The sequence below is a fragment of the Hemitrygon akajei genome, chromosome 10, assembly GCF_048418815.1.
Source record: "Hemitrygon akajei chromosome 10, sHemAka1.3, whole genome shotgun sequence".
In the NCBI taxonomy this organism is placed as follows: domain Eukaryota; kingdom Metazoa; phylum Chordata; class Chondrichthyes; order Myliobatiformes; family Dasyatidae; genus Hemitrygon; species Hemitrygon akajei.
Genome location: NC_133133.1, coordinates 20,583,139 through 20,599,871, shown reverse-complemented (window position 1 = coordinate 20,599,871; position 16,733 = coordinate 20,583,139). Strand labels below are relative to the sequence as shown.

The 16,733-nt window shown below is 41.2% G+C and overlaps 1 protein-coding gene across 5 annotated transcripts in view; it reads left to right on the top strand.

The window, feature by feature from the left end:
* Window positions 1-327: 327 nt before the first annotated feature.
* Window positions 328-16,733, top strand: part of ar (androgen receptor) — a 183,603-nt gene continuing 167,197 nt past the window's right edge. For 2 of the 5 annotated variants that reach the window (XM_073057884.1, XM_073057888.1), the window contains exons 1-2: window positions 328-663; window positions 938-2,908. In XM_073057884.1, coding sequence (XP_072913985.1) covers window positions 1,596-2,908 — 1,313 coding nt within the window. In that variant the 5' untranslated portion in view covers window positions 328-663; window positions 938-1,595. Of the gene's footprint in view, window positions 664-692; window positions 2,909-16,733 lie in introns of those variants that run through there. The other 3 variants (XM_073057887.1, XM_073057889.1, XM_073057885.1) reach the window with 3 other exon arrangements.

The following is a 16,733-nucleotide window of genomic DNA, read 5'->3' as shown; positions in this document are numbered from 1 at the left end:
ACGAGGCCACCTTAAAGTCAAGGCAATTTAATCATCCACCCTAACGATAATCATAAAAGGAAGCCATATTAAATGTTTGAGTTAAATGGTTCCACGATTTATAATATTTTAATACCTGCCTGTAATACAGTAGTTGCAACAAATCATTCGCTTCTGGGATGTGGAATATTACAATTTAACTTTAATGTATCTTCTGCGCTTGCCTGTATATAAATTTGTTTGATTCTTTCGCTTACACATATACTCTTGATTGACGCAGCTATTTTGGCTAAACCCCAAGGTCTCAAAACGTAGCGTCAACACTTTCAATTGCCAGATGCACTCAGTAGCTCAGAGAAGGCGCAGAGCGAACGCTATTTTGCTATCACAGCACGCACACCTGAATTTGACAAAATGGTTGCAATTTGATCATTAAAATCGGATACCGCTAAATTTAAAAAAAAAGCCGTGCAAATAACATCCAAGGAATATTTTACAAACCCAAGGATCAACGGACTTCAGAGCACCGAAGTCGAGCTGCATTACCTAAGCGCGCTAAGTGGGACAGAAAAGTTTGCGATTCTTTGCGGTACCAGTTCTGTGGGACTGAGCAGTATTAATACAGTTGAACTCTGTTTTCGCAACAAAGCAACAGGCAAATCTGGACTTTGCATTACGTTGCAAGTGAGTATTTGTGGAATTATCGATAAAGTGAACACAACTGGGGGGGGGGGGAAACTTGCTGGTGAGCTTCGGCACGACCTCCCAGAAATGTTACTGCTCTCGCTCCGACGTGTTGCAAGCCCCGTTCTCCAGTCCCCGGAAAGAGTTTACTCCGCTTCAGTTGGCGAATCCAAACGCTTGTTGTTTGTGACAGCGGATCGTGTTTACTATTTGCCTGTTATGGCCGCTTCTGAGTAATTGTTACTTAAACTAACCGACAGAAATTGAATTTCAGGATCGGCCTTGGACAACATATCTGGGAAACCGCGGCGTTCTACCGGGTCGGGCAGAAATGAGTTTCACCCCTGCGTTTACCAATTAAACCAAGAATCGACTGTCATTGAACTTCTGCTAGGATTGCAACGGGGACGTTGTGTGCAATTGAAGCAACAAAGCTGCCTATCCCCGAATCCAGCCTCTCTTAAAAGTATTTCACCAGTAATTCGAAAACGGAAAGTAGACGAATATATACGATTTGCAGTGCAAATAACGTGTCACGGCTGAGAGAAGGCGGAGTTAATATATGGGATCGTACACTATTGACGTGAAATGAAAGAATTTAACACGTTATCTGGCTATACGTGGGGGAGGGAAAAAAGTAAAGCTGGCAACTCCCGCTGATTGCATTAAAACTGCATGTAGTCTCGTATTTTTGAGAGCTATGAAATACTCATTAAATACGCTGGAGAGAGAAAAATGTATCAAGTAACGGGATTTTGAAAATTGCTACTTTGTTTTTTTTTGTAGTCCTCCTAATTGCTTTCCTCTATCTGCATTTTGGAATTGAACATTGTGTTTGCATTTTAACAGAGAGAAAGAAAACAAGTGAAGAGCGTAACTTTGCAATCAGATACATTTATAAACGCAGACCCACAGAGAGATAAGAGGACACAATGGAGACCGAGAACCGCTACGGCAATTACAATGCGGGACCCTCGGAAACGGCGAGCATGCAGCGGCAGGGGGCGGTGTTCCAGAGCGTGTTCCACACGGCGTGCGCGCTCGACGATGAGCGGGAACGCGGCGGCCAGGAGACGGCGGTGCCGCCGACAGCGACTGGAGCGCGCGATGCCGGCGGCGGCAGCGGCGGCGGCGACTTTGGCGCCTTTTGCGAGGACGCCACGTGCCGCCAGAGCGGCGCCATCTTGAGCGAGGAGGAGGGGGAGGCGGCGTCGGCGGCCACCGCTCCCGCCCCCGGGGCACGGCCGTTCGTTGTCCGTACGCTCTTCAGCGCCTGTCCGCAACGCGACAAGAACCGCGGCTATCACGGTGACTTCCAGGACCGGGAACTGGCGAGCGTTTACTCGCCCGACGCCGAGTTTAGTGGCAGTTGCTCGTACTCATTGACCAGCGACACCGCCCGGGAGCTTTGCAAAGCCGTTTCGGTCTCCATGGGCCTCAATGTGGACAGCAACGAGCTGGGCGAACTGCAGTCATCCTACGGCGGTTCTGGCAAGAGGGACTGCATGTTCGCTTTCCCGGAGACCAACAGCATCGACGCTGTATCCGATCAGCTGAGCCCCGGGTCTCAGAGCCGGAGGCTGGCCGGTAGGTTGGCGGCGGCGGCGCCGCTGAGCCAAGCAGAAGCCGACTACGAGGTGATCCCGCCGCGCCGGGAGGCGACCCGAGGCGGGCTGCTAGAGGACTCGGGCGGCTGTGTGGCCCGGGTGACTGGCGACAGGCCGGTGGGCAACAACGGGCAGGCGGGTGAGCTCCCCGAGAAAGATCACAAGCAGTGCCCCCACACCAGGGTATTGGTGACCAACTACGGCCTCGGCACTCCTCCCTCGGAAGAGGGCACCCTGTACAACCTTCCGGACAGGGCCGGCTTCGGTGGGGGCAACGACCACTGCGTTCTGAACGGCGGCGACTGCGACGTCCGTGTCCCAGCTTTCACTATTAAAGTCGAAGAGTCAGACGGGGCGGACGGCCGCGAAGTTTTCGGAGCCCAGTGCAGGTACTCGGACTGCTCCGGCCACCCACTTTACGGGTCCCCGTCGTCCTGGCGTTATGTTGAGAAAGTGGGCTTGGAGAATGATTACGGCGGATGCCCCGAATATCCCGGGAACACGATGGCTGTTCGAGATGACGCCGTTACCTCCGAGTCATGGTACTCCACTGGGATGCTGGATCGAGGACCGCACCAATCCTCTTGCCACATTAAAAGCGAAATGGATAATTGGATCGATGGATACTATAATATACGGTAAGCCTTAAGTCAATTAATTTGCAGCGATGTGGGGCATGCTAATTTGTTGTTCGAGCTCGTGAAGGTTTGGATTGTAATTACTTCAGTATTTGAAAGTGGTTAATAAAATGTTTGCTTAGTTATAGTGTGCAGGTAGAGTCTTAAAACGTATTTAAAAAGTTTGATATGGCGTTCTGATACTTTTCGTTGGTGAATTTCATAGGTTTTTAATTCTACCATGTTCAAATAATGGCCGATTAATGCAGAAAACGTTGTGTTTTCATTTTGGTAGGAAGACCAAGAGAAGTAATGCGTACTGAAAGGGATACAGCGCCGTGTTGTCGCGATTGTGCATCTCTGCTGACCTTGGTTTGATCGTGACCATTTGGTTCAGTCTGGTGTGTAGTTTGTATGTTCCTCTTGAGAACAGCGTGGTTTCCCTTAGTGGTCTGGTATCTTCTCAAGGCGGTGCTATTGATGGGTTAATTATCCCAAGTACCGGACAAATTATTTGGAGAACCAAGGCGATTGATGAGCATATGAAAAAGAACATCGGTTACCGGGTAACAAGTCGGGAAGTAGATGAGAATACTCTGTCATGCAGGCATTAAGTATACTGAGTTTTATATAGAGCACAAGGACGTGATGCTAAGCATTTTAATAAAACACTAATTTGGATGGGATATTTTGTTCAGTTGTCACCACACATTCGGGAAAGATGTAAAGCCTTTGGAAGGGTGGAAAAGAGGCTTGTTACAATGATACCAGGCATTGCTAGAATTTAAGTGTCAAGGATAAAGTGGATAATCGGCACTTAGAGTCACAGAAAAGAGTAGCGCAGAAACGGGTCATTCGGCCCATCAAGTCCGTGCCGAGCCATTTAAACTGCCACCGACCTGTATCGGGATCATAGCCCTCCGTACGCTACTATATATGTACCTTTTCAATCATTTTCACGAACATTTGAAATCGAGCTTGCGTGCACCACTTGCACTGGCAGCTCGTTCCACACACTTAAGATCATCTGAGGGAAGTTTTTCCTCATGTTCTCCTAAACATTTGACCTTTCTTGTTCATGGAACAGGAGGTTTCTAAGGTATTTGTTAGAGGTATTTAAAATAATGTACTGTAGAGGAAACTACTCATTGTTGGATGGCTCAAGACCTAGAGAAAGACAATGAAGCTGAGTGGCAACAGAAGGAAAATGCTTTTATGCTGCGAATGGTCGGTTAGAATCTGGAAAACGGTGTCGGGGAGTTTTGGAGGCAGATTCTATTGTGTTCAAACGGAGCAGGATTAAAACTTCCCTGCCGAAGGGTTTCAGCCCGAAACATCGACTATACTCGTTTCCTAGATGCTGCCTGGCTTGATGAGTTCCTCCAGCATTTTGTGTTGCTAGGATTTTCTCTATTTGCAGATTTTGTCTTGTTTAGGATTAGAGCTTGAAAGGGAAAAACATGCAGGTTGCGGAAGAAGGATAGGGATGGAACTACTTGGATTGCACTTACATAGATATACCTTCCATTTTAAGGGTTTTTAGAACCCCACTGTGTTGTAAAACCTGTGATTTTATGTTATTGATTCGTTTGAGGCTATGTAGGGTAACTACTCTATAGGGTGCTCAGTTAGAGTAGAAATTTCTTTAATATTGCTTGCTGATTGTATTGTTGTAAGTGACTGCAGTTGTTACATGCAATCATTTATTTGTATGAAGAAATTACTCTGGTTTATTGGGAGAAATTCCCGCAATTTCTGTCTTTCTTTTGTTTTTTAAGAATACTCTGCATTAATGGATTTCTATGAGGTACAGACTAGACTGTAAGACTTGTGCCCCATCCCACCTGCAGGTCAATTGTTGAAAACATTTCCATTACTATTTACTGTGAAAGCTATCAAAAATATTTTGCTCTGGACATATAATTAGGAAATTAAGATGAAGTGAGATATGTTTTACTTGACAAAGCAAATGTTTCAGTTTGATTGTAAGAATGTACAGTAATAGTGAAGTAGGCTATCTACAGACTTGGTGTCTTTTGTGTACTTATTCTACCATATGATTTTTTTCCATTAAAATTTATGAAACAACATTCACAAGCAAGTGCTGGGACTACCTAACCTGACTTTGAATCATAGCAAAAACAAATGCAGCATAAAGTGAATATTTTCTTGCTTTGTAATTAAATTCCTGTCACTGTCTGTAAGGAGTTCGTACTTTCTCCCGTGACAGTGTGAGTTTCCTTTGGTGCTCCAGTTTCTTTTCTCAGTCGAAATGCTTACCAGTTAGTAAGTTAATTGGTCATTGTAAACTATCCCTTGAAAAGGTTGGGTGGCACAGCTCAGAGGGCCTATTCTGCTGTATATCAATAAATTAATTAACTTCCAAAGCTTTATTAATTAGTAGAAAGGAAAGGCAACCATTTTAGGCTTCAGTTCTGATGAAAAACTGAAGTTCCATTTTTTTTTTAACGTTTAATATTCATGTGGAAAAGTTAGAGAATTGATTTATAACACTGTGACCTTCATTTTACAGATGTAACAGGTTCTTGTTATGTACTTCAAGTTGAGGATTTTATATTTCAAGATTCTAGTTCCCTTACTAGCATTTGTACACTGTGAAATAGACTAATAATTGACATGTTAGTAAACTGATGGCAGATTAGAATGATAAAGCTATTGTTTTCCATAATTATCTGCAAAAATACATAATTAATTTTGAAAGGCCTCGCTAGAGTAGATGTGTAGAGGATGTTTTCTATGTGGAGGGGGAGACTAGGACGAAAAGGCGCAGCCTCAATTCAAGGACGTTCCTTTAGAACAGAGAGAAGGAGTTTTTTTTAGCTAGAGGGTGGTGAATCTGAAATTCATTGCCACAAACAGCTGTGGAGGCCAAGTCGTTGAGTATACAGGCAGTCCACAAGTTACAAATATCTGACTTACAAACAACTCGTAATTAGAAACAGCCTGCCATAAAGCCTATTATATTAAAAATTCATCAGCGTCTGCCATTTTTAGTCTGATCACGTTGCCATTTACACTGTGTTGAGTGTGTAGCTTTGTATTTGGCTTAAATTTTTCTTAGCAAGATTCACCCTGACCCTCCTTTTCCCATCAGCATCATTTAACCTGTCTCAGTGCAGGTGGATTTTAGGACCCAGGATAGCGTAGGACCTGCTGCCCACTGCTGCACTGAATCCGCAGTGTTTCTGTTCCATTGACGGAAAATGATCACGATTGAAAATAAATGGAAATAATAAAGCGATTGGAAAGAGGTGAAATGCCATCGGTCATTGGAAAAGCATTAGGCTGCAGTCGGTCAACAGTCGGAACATTTTTAAAAGATAAAGGATAAAGTGAGAATAGTGGAGCATGTGAAAGGCCCTGCCCCAATGAAAGCTTCAATTATTACTAAGCAACGCAGTGGTTTAATTATTGAAATACATATGTTTCTTAAATGTTTTATATGCATAGAAAAGCAAAATATATACTAAGACAAACGTTTGACTAACTGACCCTAAATAATACTGGATGTACTTGTTCCGACTTATGTACAAATCCGACTTAAAGACGGACTCAGGAATGGAATTCATTCGTAACCTGGGGACTGCCTGTATTTAATGCAGAGGTTCAGTTCTTGATCAGGAAGGGTGTCAAAGGTTACAGGGAGAAGGCAGGAGAATGGGGTTGAGAGGGATAATAAATCAGCCATGATAGAATGGTGGAGCAAACTCAATAGGCTAAATGACCTAGTTTGCTTCTATGTTTTATAGTCTTTAACTTGTGTCAGAGGCAGAATACCGAACACTGCTTCGGTGTCCGTTATTTGATCTTGTGCATATATGTATACTTTTACCATGTTTTGTGCTATCTGACATTCAGAAGTATGTAGTGTGTGTCAGTTAACCATGCAGGAGATATGTAGATGAGCATCAATTTTCATGCAATGCTTGATAAAAAGGATTACTGCTGTTACGAACCCCGTAACTGGGTTACTTACCAGCAAAGATAGAGGCGTCCGTTGGAGTCTGATGATACTATTTTTAACAGTATTTATTAGTAAAAATACACAAAAATAATATCAATGCAAATACACAGATAATATACATCGTCAATACTAAACCTAAAAGTGCGGGTATAATAATAATCAATAAGAAATAAGCTCTATCGTTGTCTAGGGGATAATGAATTGTCTGATGGAAATATAAAGTTCACTGCAGTTCACACAGGCTGCCGTCATTTGTTTGTTGCTGTGTTGCAATTGTTGGAGAGAGAGAGAGAAAGAGAAAAACTTGCCGACTTTCCTTTATGATTTCGATCCGTCAGGTGTCTCGTTGTCGTGGCCGTTCAAGTGTGACCTCTCCTTTAGCTAAACCATTCTTCCATGATGAGCCCGCCACCCAGGCAAGGGAGGACACACACAAGCTCCCACCGGCTTTCGCTATAAAACGCTGTCACTGGATTTCTAGCGTTTCTCCTGGTGTGTCTAAGGGGTGTTCCCCAGACCCGTCTTTTATCCTCACTCACGGGGTCTCAGATGTCAGTCAGGTTGGGATGATGCAATCCCTCAACCAGACCACTCTGGTTGTCCCCTGAGGGGTTTCAATGAATAGTACAGTACTCAATACACAATTCCTTCTCCAAGAGACAATGGCAGTAATCAGTGGTTCCGTTCCGCTTATGTCAGGAGACATTCCACCTGGTTGTGTATTCTATGTGTCTTTCTCTCTAATTTCCTGGGTCTCAGACCCAAAATAATAGCGATCTTGCGATTCTCAAAAAGGAGGGGGTGACTTTGTACCCTTCGACCCCTCAGAGTTGCTCCACATTTGTAACACTGCAAATTCTCAAGGTTGAACAGCTTTAGTAGAGAGAAAAAGCTCAGTCATTGGTTGACCTTTCATAAATCAATGTGTTGACTTTAAAGCTGAAGTTTTGTTTCTTTCTACTGGTGCAGCCTGACCTGAAAAATTCCAACACTTACTGTTCTATATTTAAAATTTACTGTGAGTACCACTTGCTATAGATATAGGAGAACCAGTGGAATAAGATACTGGATGAAAGATTATTATAGAAATTTAAAACTCATGGTATAGGAGATAACATTGGTGTGGATAGAAAGTTGGCTGACAAATAGCAATTGGTATAAATGGGCTAATCATAGAAAAAAATCACAAAGGGTTTTCAACCTGAAATGTTAAGTTTCTCTTCGCAACTCTGCCTAGCCTAAGATTTTGCAGCATTTTATGATTTAATTGTAACTGGATTTATTTATGGCTAGCAAGATAAAATGGTGCTGGATATCAACTATTTGGTTTATGCAGATAACTTGGATGAAGTTATTAAATTTGTGAATGACGAAGAGTCATTTATGAAGAACCAACAAAAGAATGTAGGTAGTTTAGTTGATGGACAGTTATGTTGCAAATGCACTGTAATGTAGGAAACAAGTATTTTTTTAAAATTTAAATTCTGAAAGTTATTAGAACTAAAATGCAGGGGGATCTGGGTGTCTTTGTGCATGAGTCAAGCAAGCCTGGTATGAAGATATTGCAAGTATTTGGAAAGCTGACAGTGGTGTGTCATATTGCTAGAAGAATTTAATGCAAAAGTACAGAGGTAATGCTTTGGTAAGAACTCTTGGCATCTAATCAGCATTGTACCTGTTAACACACACATGGGGACCTAGTATCCAAAAATAAGAACTATGTCAACACCCCTGTTCTTCACCTTTATTTAAGTTTATTTAATTAGTTGCAGGTTTGATGAGGAAGAACACTGGTTTTGAACATTTTTGATGTTTAGATACCTTTGGTGTTTGAGCTTAGGGGGAGTGCTTTTGCAGAATGTGCACTAACTTTAGTTAAACCCAATAGAAGCTTTTTTAGCAGTTCCTTTGGGTGCACAAAATATAGGTCTCCCCTGCTATCCAAAGGTGGAGCGTTCCCTATGAAACCATTTGTAAGCTGAAATGTCGTAAAGCGAAGAAGCAATTACCATTAATTTATATGGGGAAAATCTTCGAGCGTTCCCAGACCCAAAAAATAGCCTACTAAATAATACATAAAACCTTAAATAACACGAACATATAGTAAAAGCTGGAATGATATGATAAATATACAGCCTATATAACGTAGAAATATTGTATGTACAGTGTAGTTTCACTTATCAGAATAGAGAAAACACTGATCCAAAATTGATTTGGAGAAGAAAAATCGGCACGTACACGCATGCGCACATAACTGCCCGCACAAGGCTTCACGATCATGGTAGTCTTTATCGGGGTAAACACACCTATAAAGCAGGCGTCTTTTTTTTGTAAAAGCGAAAATCTTGTTTGGTTAGCAAAAACAGGTACTGTAGGTCTTTCGTAACAGTGAGCTGTCATAAAGTGAACATTTGAAAAATGGGGGTTACCCGCAATAAGAATGTGACAAAGGCATGTTGTGAAAGCTTTCTGCTAGTAGGGGGACAAAGGTACTGAACAAGATGCTGGGTCCTTGGAACCTGTTCTCTTGTTTGACCTAATGAAAAGTATTTTTGCAAACAAGCTCCGCTTTACAAAGAATGCTACATGCTCTAGATGATTGGGGCCAGAACCTCTTTCTCTGAGGGGGGCAATGGTTATGATTTTTTTTGTATTGGTGTTTTTCTAAGTAGGTGCTGGAGATAAAAGTTACACCTGACACTTGGTATTGTATCAGTGCATTAGGAGAAAATGAGAGGCTCTGCATTCAGAGTTGAATTCAATTCCACATCAATGGGGTGTAACGTAGGAGTTGGTGAGTATGATCCTTCTGAGAATTATCGACTTCCAAAGGAGTTACCGGTGCTGTGCTTATCATGATTAACTAGATGGCAGTGTCTGTAAACTGAGATGTGGCTTTGAAGTTTAGTGTTAAGTTTTGTTTATTCACTTGAGCTTATCACTGGCAATGCCATTCAGTGCTAACTCCATGTTGCCTTTGAATCCTGAGCTCATGGTGAAGTTTCACAATAGTGCTGTTAGACCATAAATTTACAGCATTTTGATGAAAAAATGTTTTTTCCCAATTGAAGTTGTGTGGTCACACATTCCCTCATGCCTCCTGTCTTTGTCTTTTGAAGTGATAGAGGTGTAGTGGAATGGAATCAGTACATTTTGTAAAAGAATGTGGTTATATAACTTGAACTCTGATCTTTTACTGTCCAAGATATTTATGTGACTGATCCAGTTAAGTTCCTGTTCAATGGTGAGCATCAGGCCTTGTGATAGTAACTTCCTATCACAGAAAGTGGTGAAGACAATCTGACAGGAAGATTGTCAGTGCTTGACCAATTATCAGTTTATTGCTGAAAGTTATCTAGATCTTAACTGTGTAAAGGCATGCAAATTTAGGAGTTGTGAACAACTACTTGTTCTGGCAATTATGGTGATGGGGAGGATGAACAAACTGAAAGTGATAGACTCTTGGTGCTCGATCTGTATTTACATCACTGAAGTTTCTCTGATGTCAAAAGCATTCTGTTTCTGTTCATTTCTGGGATTCTTTGTGTTTAAATCAAGGCTGTAATGAGATCTGGAGCCAAGTTTCCTCAGCAGCACAAGTCATTGATGAGCACTTGAAAGCACTATCAATTATAAATTGTTAGTCTACTTGTGATGAGACTGGGCCAGTAATTATCTGGATTGCATTTGTCCTGCTTATGGATCTCATAGACCCCAACATTTTTTCCACCTGATAGGATGAATGCCAGTTGTGCAGATGCACAGGATAAGATTGGCTATAGTTGTGGCTTTTTCTGGAGCAGATCTTTGATTGTCATGTCACAAATCCTGCTCAACTCCGAGTTCTCCCAGCAGTTTATTTTTACTCCAGATACCAGATCTGCAGTTGCTTGTGTCTCCATAATTTCACAGTTTTGGGTGGAATTGCCCTCCTTCAATGTAAACCTTTCGGTGCACCCTTCTGATGTAGATTAGGGGACCACTTTTTTGAGCACCTACGCTCTAAATGCAGGCTCAGTCTGCAAAGCCCATTCTCCTTGAATAAATAACTTTTTTAAAAACTACCATGGAAAGTTGTCTAAATCCATGAGTAAGGTAGGAAATCCAACATCTGTTTAATTTACAGACTCATACTTACAGCATGGAGACTCTAATAATATTCATCCAGCTCTGAAGTGTAGTCATTGTACATTGGTATATCCAAGTATATACTCTGCTCTGAATGCCAACGTGTCAGTTCTGCCTATCCCTGTAAAAACAATAATATCACAATTTCATGTGCTGACCCATGCCCTGAGCTCATCTGCCTTAATTGGCACCAAGAAGACAACAAACTATCCTGGAATCTAATTCATGGCCACAGAATCCCCTACTTGTTTCCCTGTTGAGCCTCCTATCACTGCAATTATTGATGCCATGCTACCCTGCTATGCATCAGAGGCAGTCATTATGCCACAATTATGGTGGTACACATTGCCGCTCTCCTTGCTGTTTCAGGGAAGCTCCTAAATGAATATAACTGCAGCTGCCTGATGCAGTTAGTCAGGATCTGCAACTGGACGCACTCCCTGAAGGAAATCTCTCTGATATTCTGTGTTCTGCAAGGAGGGTTTATGACTATCATCTCTAAACCTCCAAGAAACTAGAAGAAAGTAAAAGATCTTACCTTACCACTGTTCAGTCTTATTGCTGAAGCCTCTAGAGAAAACATTAGCACCACAACCTCAGGAATGGGCAAATGGTACTAGATTAAGAGGGCACATTGGTCAGCATGACAGATTGCACTGAAGGCCTGTGTTTCATTGCTGTATTACCCTACGACTCCATAACAGCCAGCCACTCCAGGGAGATGGTGGAAAAAGTTGCTGGCAACCAGATCTGAATTGTAAACACCTTTCCCAATCACCCATTTGTGAAGTCAAGATCTAATAATTTATTTTTCTTCCCCTGCCCCTCAACCCAAGCTGTCATCAAGCAGAACCATAATAATGGGTTTGTAGGAGGAAGTACTGACCTCTTGTCTCTCCTTGTCTCTGGTGGGTAATAAGCTGTGTGTGAGTGTAAGGACCTGCACCTTGCAATTTTGATATATGCCTTCTCTGTCTCTCAGCCACTCTCTATTCCCTACTTTATTTGCAGTGTTATTAAGAATATAATTTTGTGATTGTTCAGTTTGTTTGCATTATTAAAGTCTGTTGATAGTACATTTCCGATCAAACACTTTAAATGAGCTTCTAATTTTTAGTGATAATTGTAGTCAACACTGAATGACAGTAGATATCCTGATCTGTCAATCTTGTCCATTGTCCATTTTCTCTTCCTAAGTAACTTCTCAAAAATTTAGTCATGAACGTATGTATGATTCTTGGAGAGCCAGAAAGGGTAAATGTTGAGATGATAATTCTTCTCACTGGATAGTCCAGGACTGGAAATCATGATCTCACAAGAAGGGTCACCTACTTAAAATGAAGATTTTCCCTGAGGGTTGTGTGCTTTTAAACTCCTTGTTACAAAGGACTGTATATCGAAGGTTGATGGAGATTTCCAATGAATTGAGGGTTTGGGTAAAGGACAGGAAAGTGAATGCGGAATGTCAGATTAGCCATAATTTTACTGAATGGTGGTGCACGTGTAAAAGCAGAAAGGCCTGTTTCTGTTACCTATGATTGTTTCTGAGCATGAACATAGAACAGTACTGCACAGGGACAACCCCTTCAGCTTGCAATGAACGGGGTACTGATTGTGTATGATCAGCCATGATCACAGTGAATGGTGGTGCTGGCTAGAAGGACTGAATGGCCTACTCCTGCACCTACTGTCTATTGTCTGTGCCAACAAAGATGTTGATGCAAATTAATCCCAATTAATCCTGACTGCTTGCACATGGTCCATATTCCACCATTCCCTATCTGCTCATGTGCCTCTTAAACATTGCTACTGTATCTGCCCATGGCAGTATGTTCCAGGGACCTACTGCTCTGTATTTAAGAAAAAATTTTCTTTATCAATGTACAATTAACTTTTCCCTCAAGCATGTATATAATGTATATAATCTGTGCCAAAAGATATAATGAAAGGAGAAAGTTTTTTTTTAATATTTGAAATAAAATCTAAATTGGACATTTTAAAGCTTTTAATTCAGCTAATTATAGTAAGTCTTTCTTGTCTGTACACAGTAGGAAAGTAATTTCTCTCTTTGACCATCCCTGCTATTCCTGTGGTGGCATAATAATAAATGTAAACTCTTTGTTCAGTATACCTGGTGAAGTCAGATTGGAATGATGTGCTATATATGCAGATGCTGGATCAAGAAAATAATGATAATGAAGTGAAGTTAAGCTGCCAGTCCTGCACACGATTTCAGAGTGCTTTCTAGTAAATGCTAAAACTGCCTATGTAAACTTATAAAGTTGTCTTTCACTTGCACTTTCCTAACCAAACCTTGTATTAACATCTTTCATTATTAAATATGTTTGTAAGAGACTGAGATCAGGCAACAAAATGTATTTCAGGTACTAGATCAGCTGTGATCTAGACTGGCCATATAATCTATTCTTCCTTGTGGTCTTGTGTTTACTCCCATGTCTAACAAAATCTTCTCAGATTTCAAACTGTTTAAAACCAATGCTCTGCATTTTTGAATTGCAGTAGGCCCTTCTTATCCGGTGGGGGGGATTGGTTCTGGGACCCCCCCCCCCCCATACCAAAAAATGCGGATGCTCAAGTCTCTTATAAAAAAATGGCATAATATTTGCATATAACCTATGCACATCCTCCCATGTACTTTAAATCATCTTTAGATTTCTTATAATACCTAATACAATGTAAATGCTATGTAAATAGTTGTTATACTGTATTGTTTAGGGAATAATGATTTTAAAAAGTCTGTACATGTTCAGTACAGACGCAACCATTGTAGCTCTTCTGGGAATGCTGATGCCACCTCGGCAAACTTCCGGATTTTCCCAATCCACTATTGGTTGAATCCACGCATGCAGAACCCACGGATAAAGAGGGCCAACCTGTAATTGTGACCTATGATTTATTTTGCAATGTTGTTTTCTTGTAATAACAGTGTTAGATCTATACTATTTTTAAGTATTTATCTTATTACTTAAGGTTTTTAAATCTTCTGTAGAATTACAGGATCTTGTTAGTTTGCAAAATTTCAGTTTGGGAAATGGAACAGGAATAAGTTTTTATGTTTGATTATTAAGTAACATTAGTCAAGTAGAAAGAAAAGACTAAAAATACATTTAAAATAAAATATGTACAGGCTAGAAATTCAGTATATGTCAAGGGATAAACTAGGATATAAGTCAGCCGGTGTAGTGACATCTGCACGACTTCAAGGTGAATGGTCCCATGTTTGCATCTGGCTGGCTCCTTGCATGTTTTCCATCCATGCTGGGTTGAGTGTCAAGTTAGCAACTTGGCTTCATTTTTAAAAAAACAGACAAAAATGCTTAAAAAAACCAACAAAGTTGCCACCCAATGTGCCACAAGGCACAGAAAGGAACAAGATAGGATACGTTACAAGTGCAGAAAGTTAGTGTAGTTTGACATTTTAACCAAACAAGTGGTAATCAAGGTTCAAAGTAAATTTAGTAAAGTACATATATGTCATTATATACAATCCTGAGGTTTGTTTTCTTGTTGGCATTCTTAATAAATGCATAATGGAGTAATAACCTCAATAGAATCAATGAAAGACTGCACCAACTTGGGTAGTCAATCAGTGTGCAAAAGACAACAAACTTTGCGAATACAAAAATAAGTAATAATGAAAATAATAACTAAATGAGCAATAAATATTGAGAACGTGAGATGAGGAGTCCTTGAAAATCGTTCATTGGTTGTGGGAAGAAGTGATGATGGGTAAGTGAACAACAACACACACAAAATGCTGGTGGAACACAGCAGGCCAGGCAGCATCTATAGGGAGAAACGCTGTCGATGTTTTGGGCTGAGACCCTTCGTCAGGACCCTAGTCCTGATTAGGGTCAAATCTCTTACTATCTTTCCTTTCAGTTAGTCCTGACGAAGGGTCTCAGCCCGAAACGTCGACAGCATTTCTCCCTATAGATGCTGCCTGGCCTGCTGTGTTCCACCAGAATTTTGTGTGTGTTGTTGTTTGAATTTCCAGCATCTGCAGATTTCTTCGTGATGGGTAAGTGAAGTTGTTTTGTTTTTTTTTTGGGGGGGGGGGTTTAAAATGTTTTTTTCCCCTCCCTTTTTCTTTCTTTCTCTCTCTGCCTGTTTTCCATCTCCCTCTGGTGCTCCTCTCCCCCTTTCTTTCTCCCTAGGCCACCCGTCCCATGATCCTTTCCCTTCTCTAGCTCTATATCCCTTTTGCCAATCATCTTTCTGGCTCTCAGCTTCACCCCATCCCCTCCGGTCTTCTCCTATCAATTCGCATTTTCCCCTCCCTTTCCTACTTTCCAATCTCTTACTATCTTTCCTTTCAGTTAGTCCTGACAAAGGGTCTCAGCCCGAAACATTGAGAGTGCTTCTCCCTACAGATGCTGCCTGGCCTGCTGCGTTCCACCAGCATTTTGTGTGTGTTAAGTGAAGTTGAGTTTAGTTTGGTTCAAGAGCCTGATAGTTGAGGGATAATAACTATTCCTGAACCTGGTGGTGTTAGTTCTGAGGATCCTAAGCTTTCTTCCTGATACTAGTAGCATGTCCGAGGTGGTGGGGGATGATGGATGCTACTTTCCCATGACAACGTTTCCTATAGATGCACTCAGTGGTGGGGAGGGCTTTACCTGTGATACACTGGGTCTTATCCACTACTTTTTGTAGGATTTTCCATTCAAGGGCATTGGTATTTTCATACCAGTTGATGCAGCCAGTTGATTTACTCTCCAATAATCATCTATGAAAGTCTGTCAAAGTTTTAGATGTCATGCTGAATCTTTGCAAACTGCTAAGGAAGTAGAGGTGCTGCTAGGCTTTCTTTGTAATTGCAGTTAAATGCTAGGCCCAGGACAGATGCTTTGAAATGATAACACCAAAGAATTTAAAGTTGCTGACGCTCTCCACTGCTGATCCTCCTATGAGGACTGGCTCATGGACCTCTGATTTCCTCCTCTGAAGTCAATAGTCAGCTCCTTGCTGACATTGAATCAGAGGTGGTTGTTATGGCACAACTCAGCCCGATTTTCAATCTCCCACTTGTATGCCGATTTAGCCTATGAAAGTGGTGTTGTTAGCAAATTTCAACGTGGCATTGGAGCCATGCTTAGCCACAGTCTTAAGTGTAAATTCTTTGGTGTTATCATTTCGGAGGATCTGTCCTAGGGCTAAGCACGTGGCCTTATGGTACACCTGTGCTGATGGAGATTGTGGAGGAGTTGTTGCCATTCCTGACTGATTAGGGTTTGCAAGTGAGGAAATCGAGAATACAATTGCACAAGGAAGTACCTACCAGTAATTCATTTACGCAACAGTTATAATGTTGTACATTAAAAATGAACAAAATTTCCGAAGAATTGAGTAATTTTAGTATTCTAACAATCCCTGAATTTATATCCCTGTATGACTCCAATGCTGTAAAGACTCTTGATTTTATAACACTATCCAACCAAATGACCAAAAGGAAATAAACTTAAATACTATTATTAACAAGAAATCAAATATAATTGAGAAGATTTGTCTGACACATAGCATGGTCACAATTCTGTAACCAAACTTACATAATATATTTCTCTAAACCATCACATTATAACCTGAAGCTAATATATTACCGAAGAATCAACAAAGGATGCTCGACAATTGTGACAGGGCTTGAAAAATATCACCTCTTATAAAGTTAATTCAAGCAACATAGGTGATAACAGAGCCATGCTTTCAGATGAG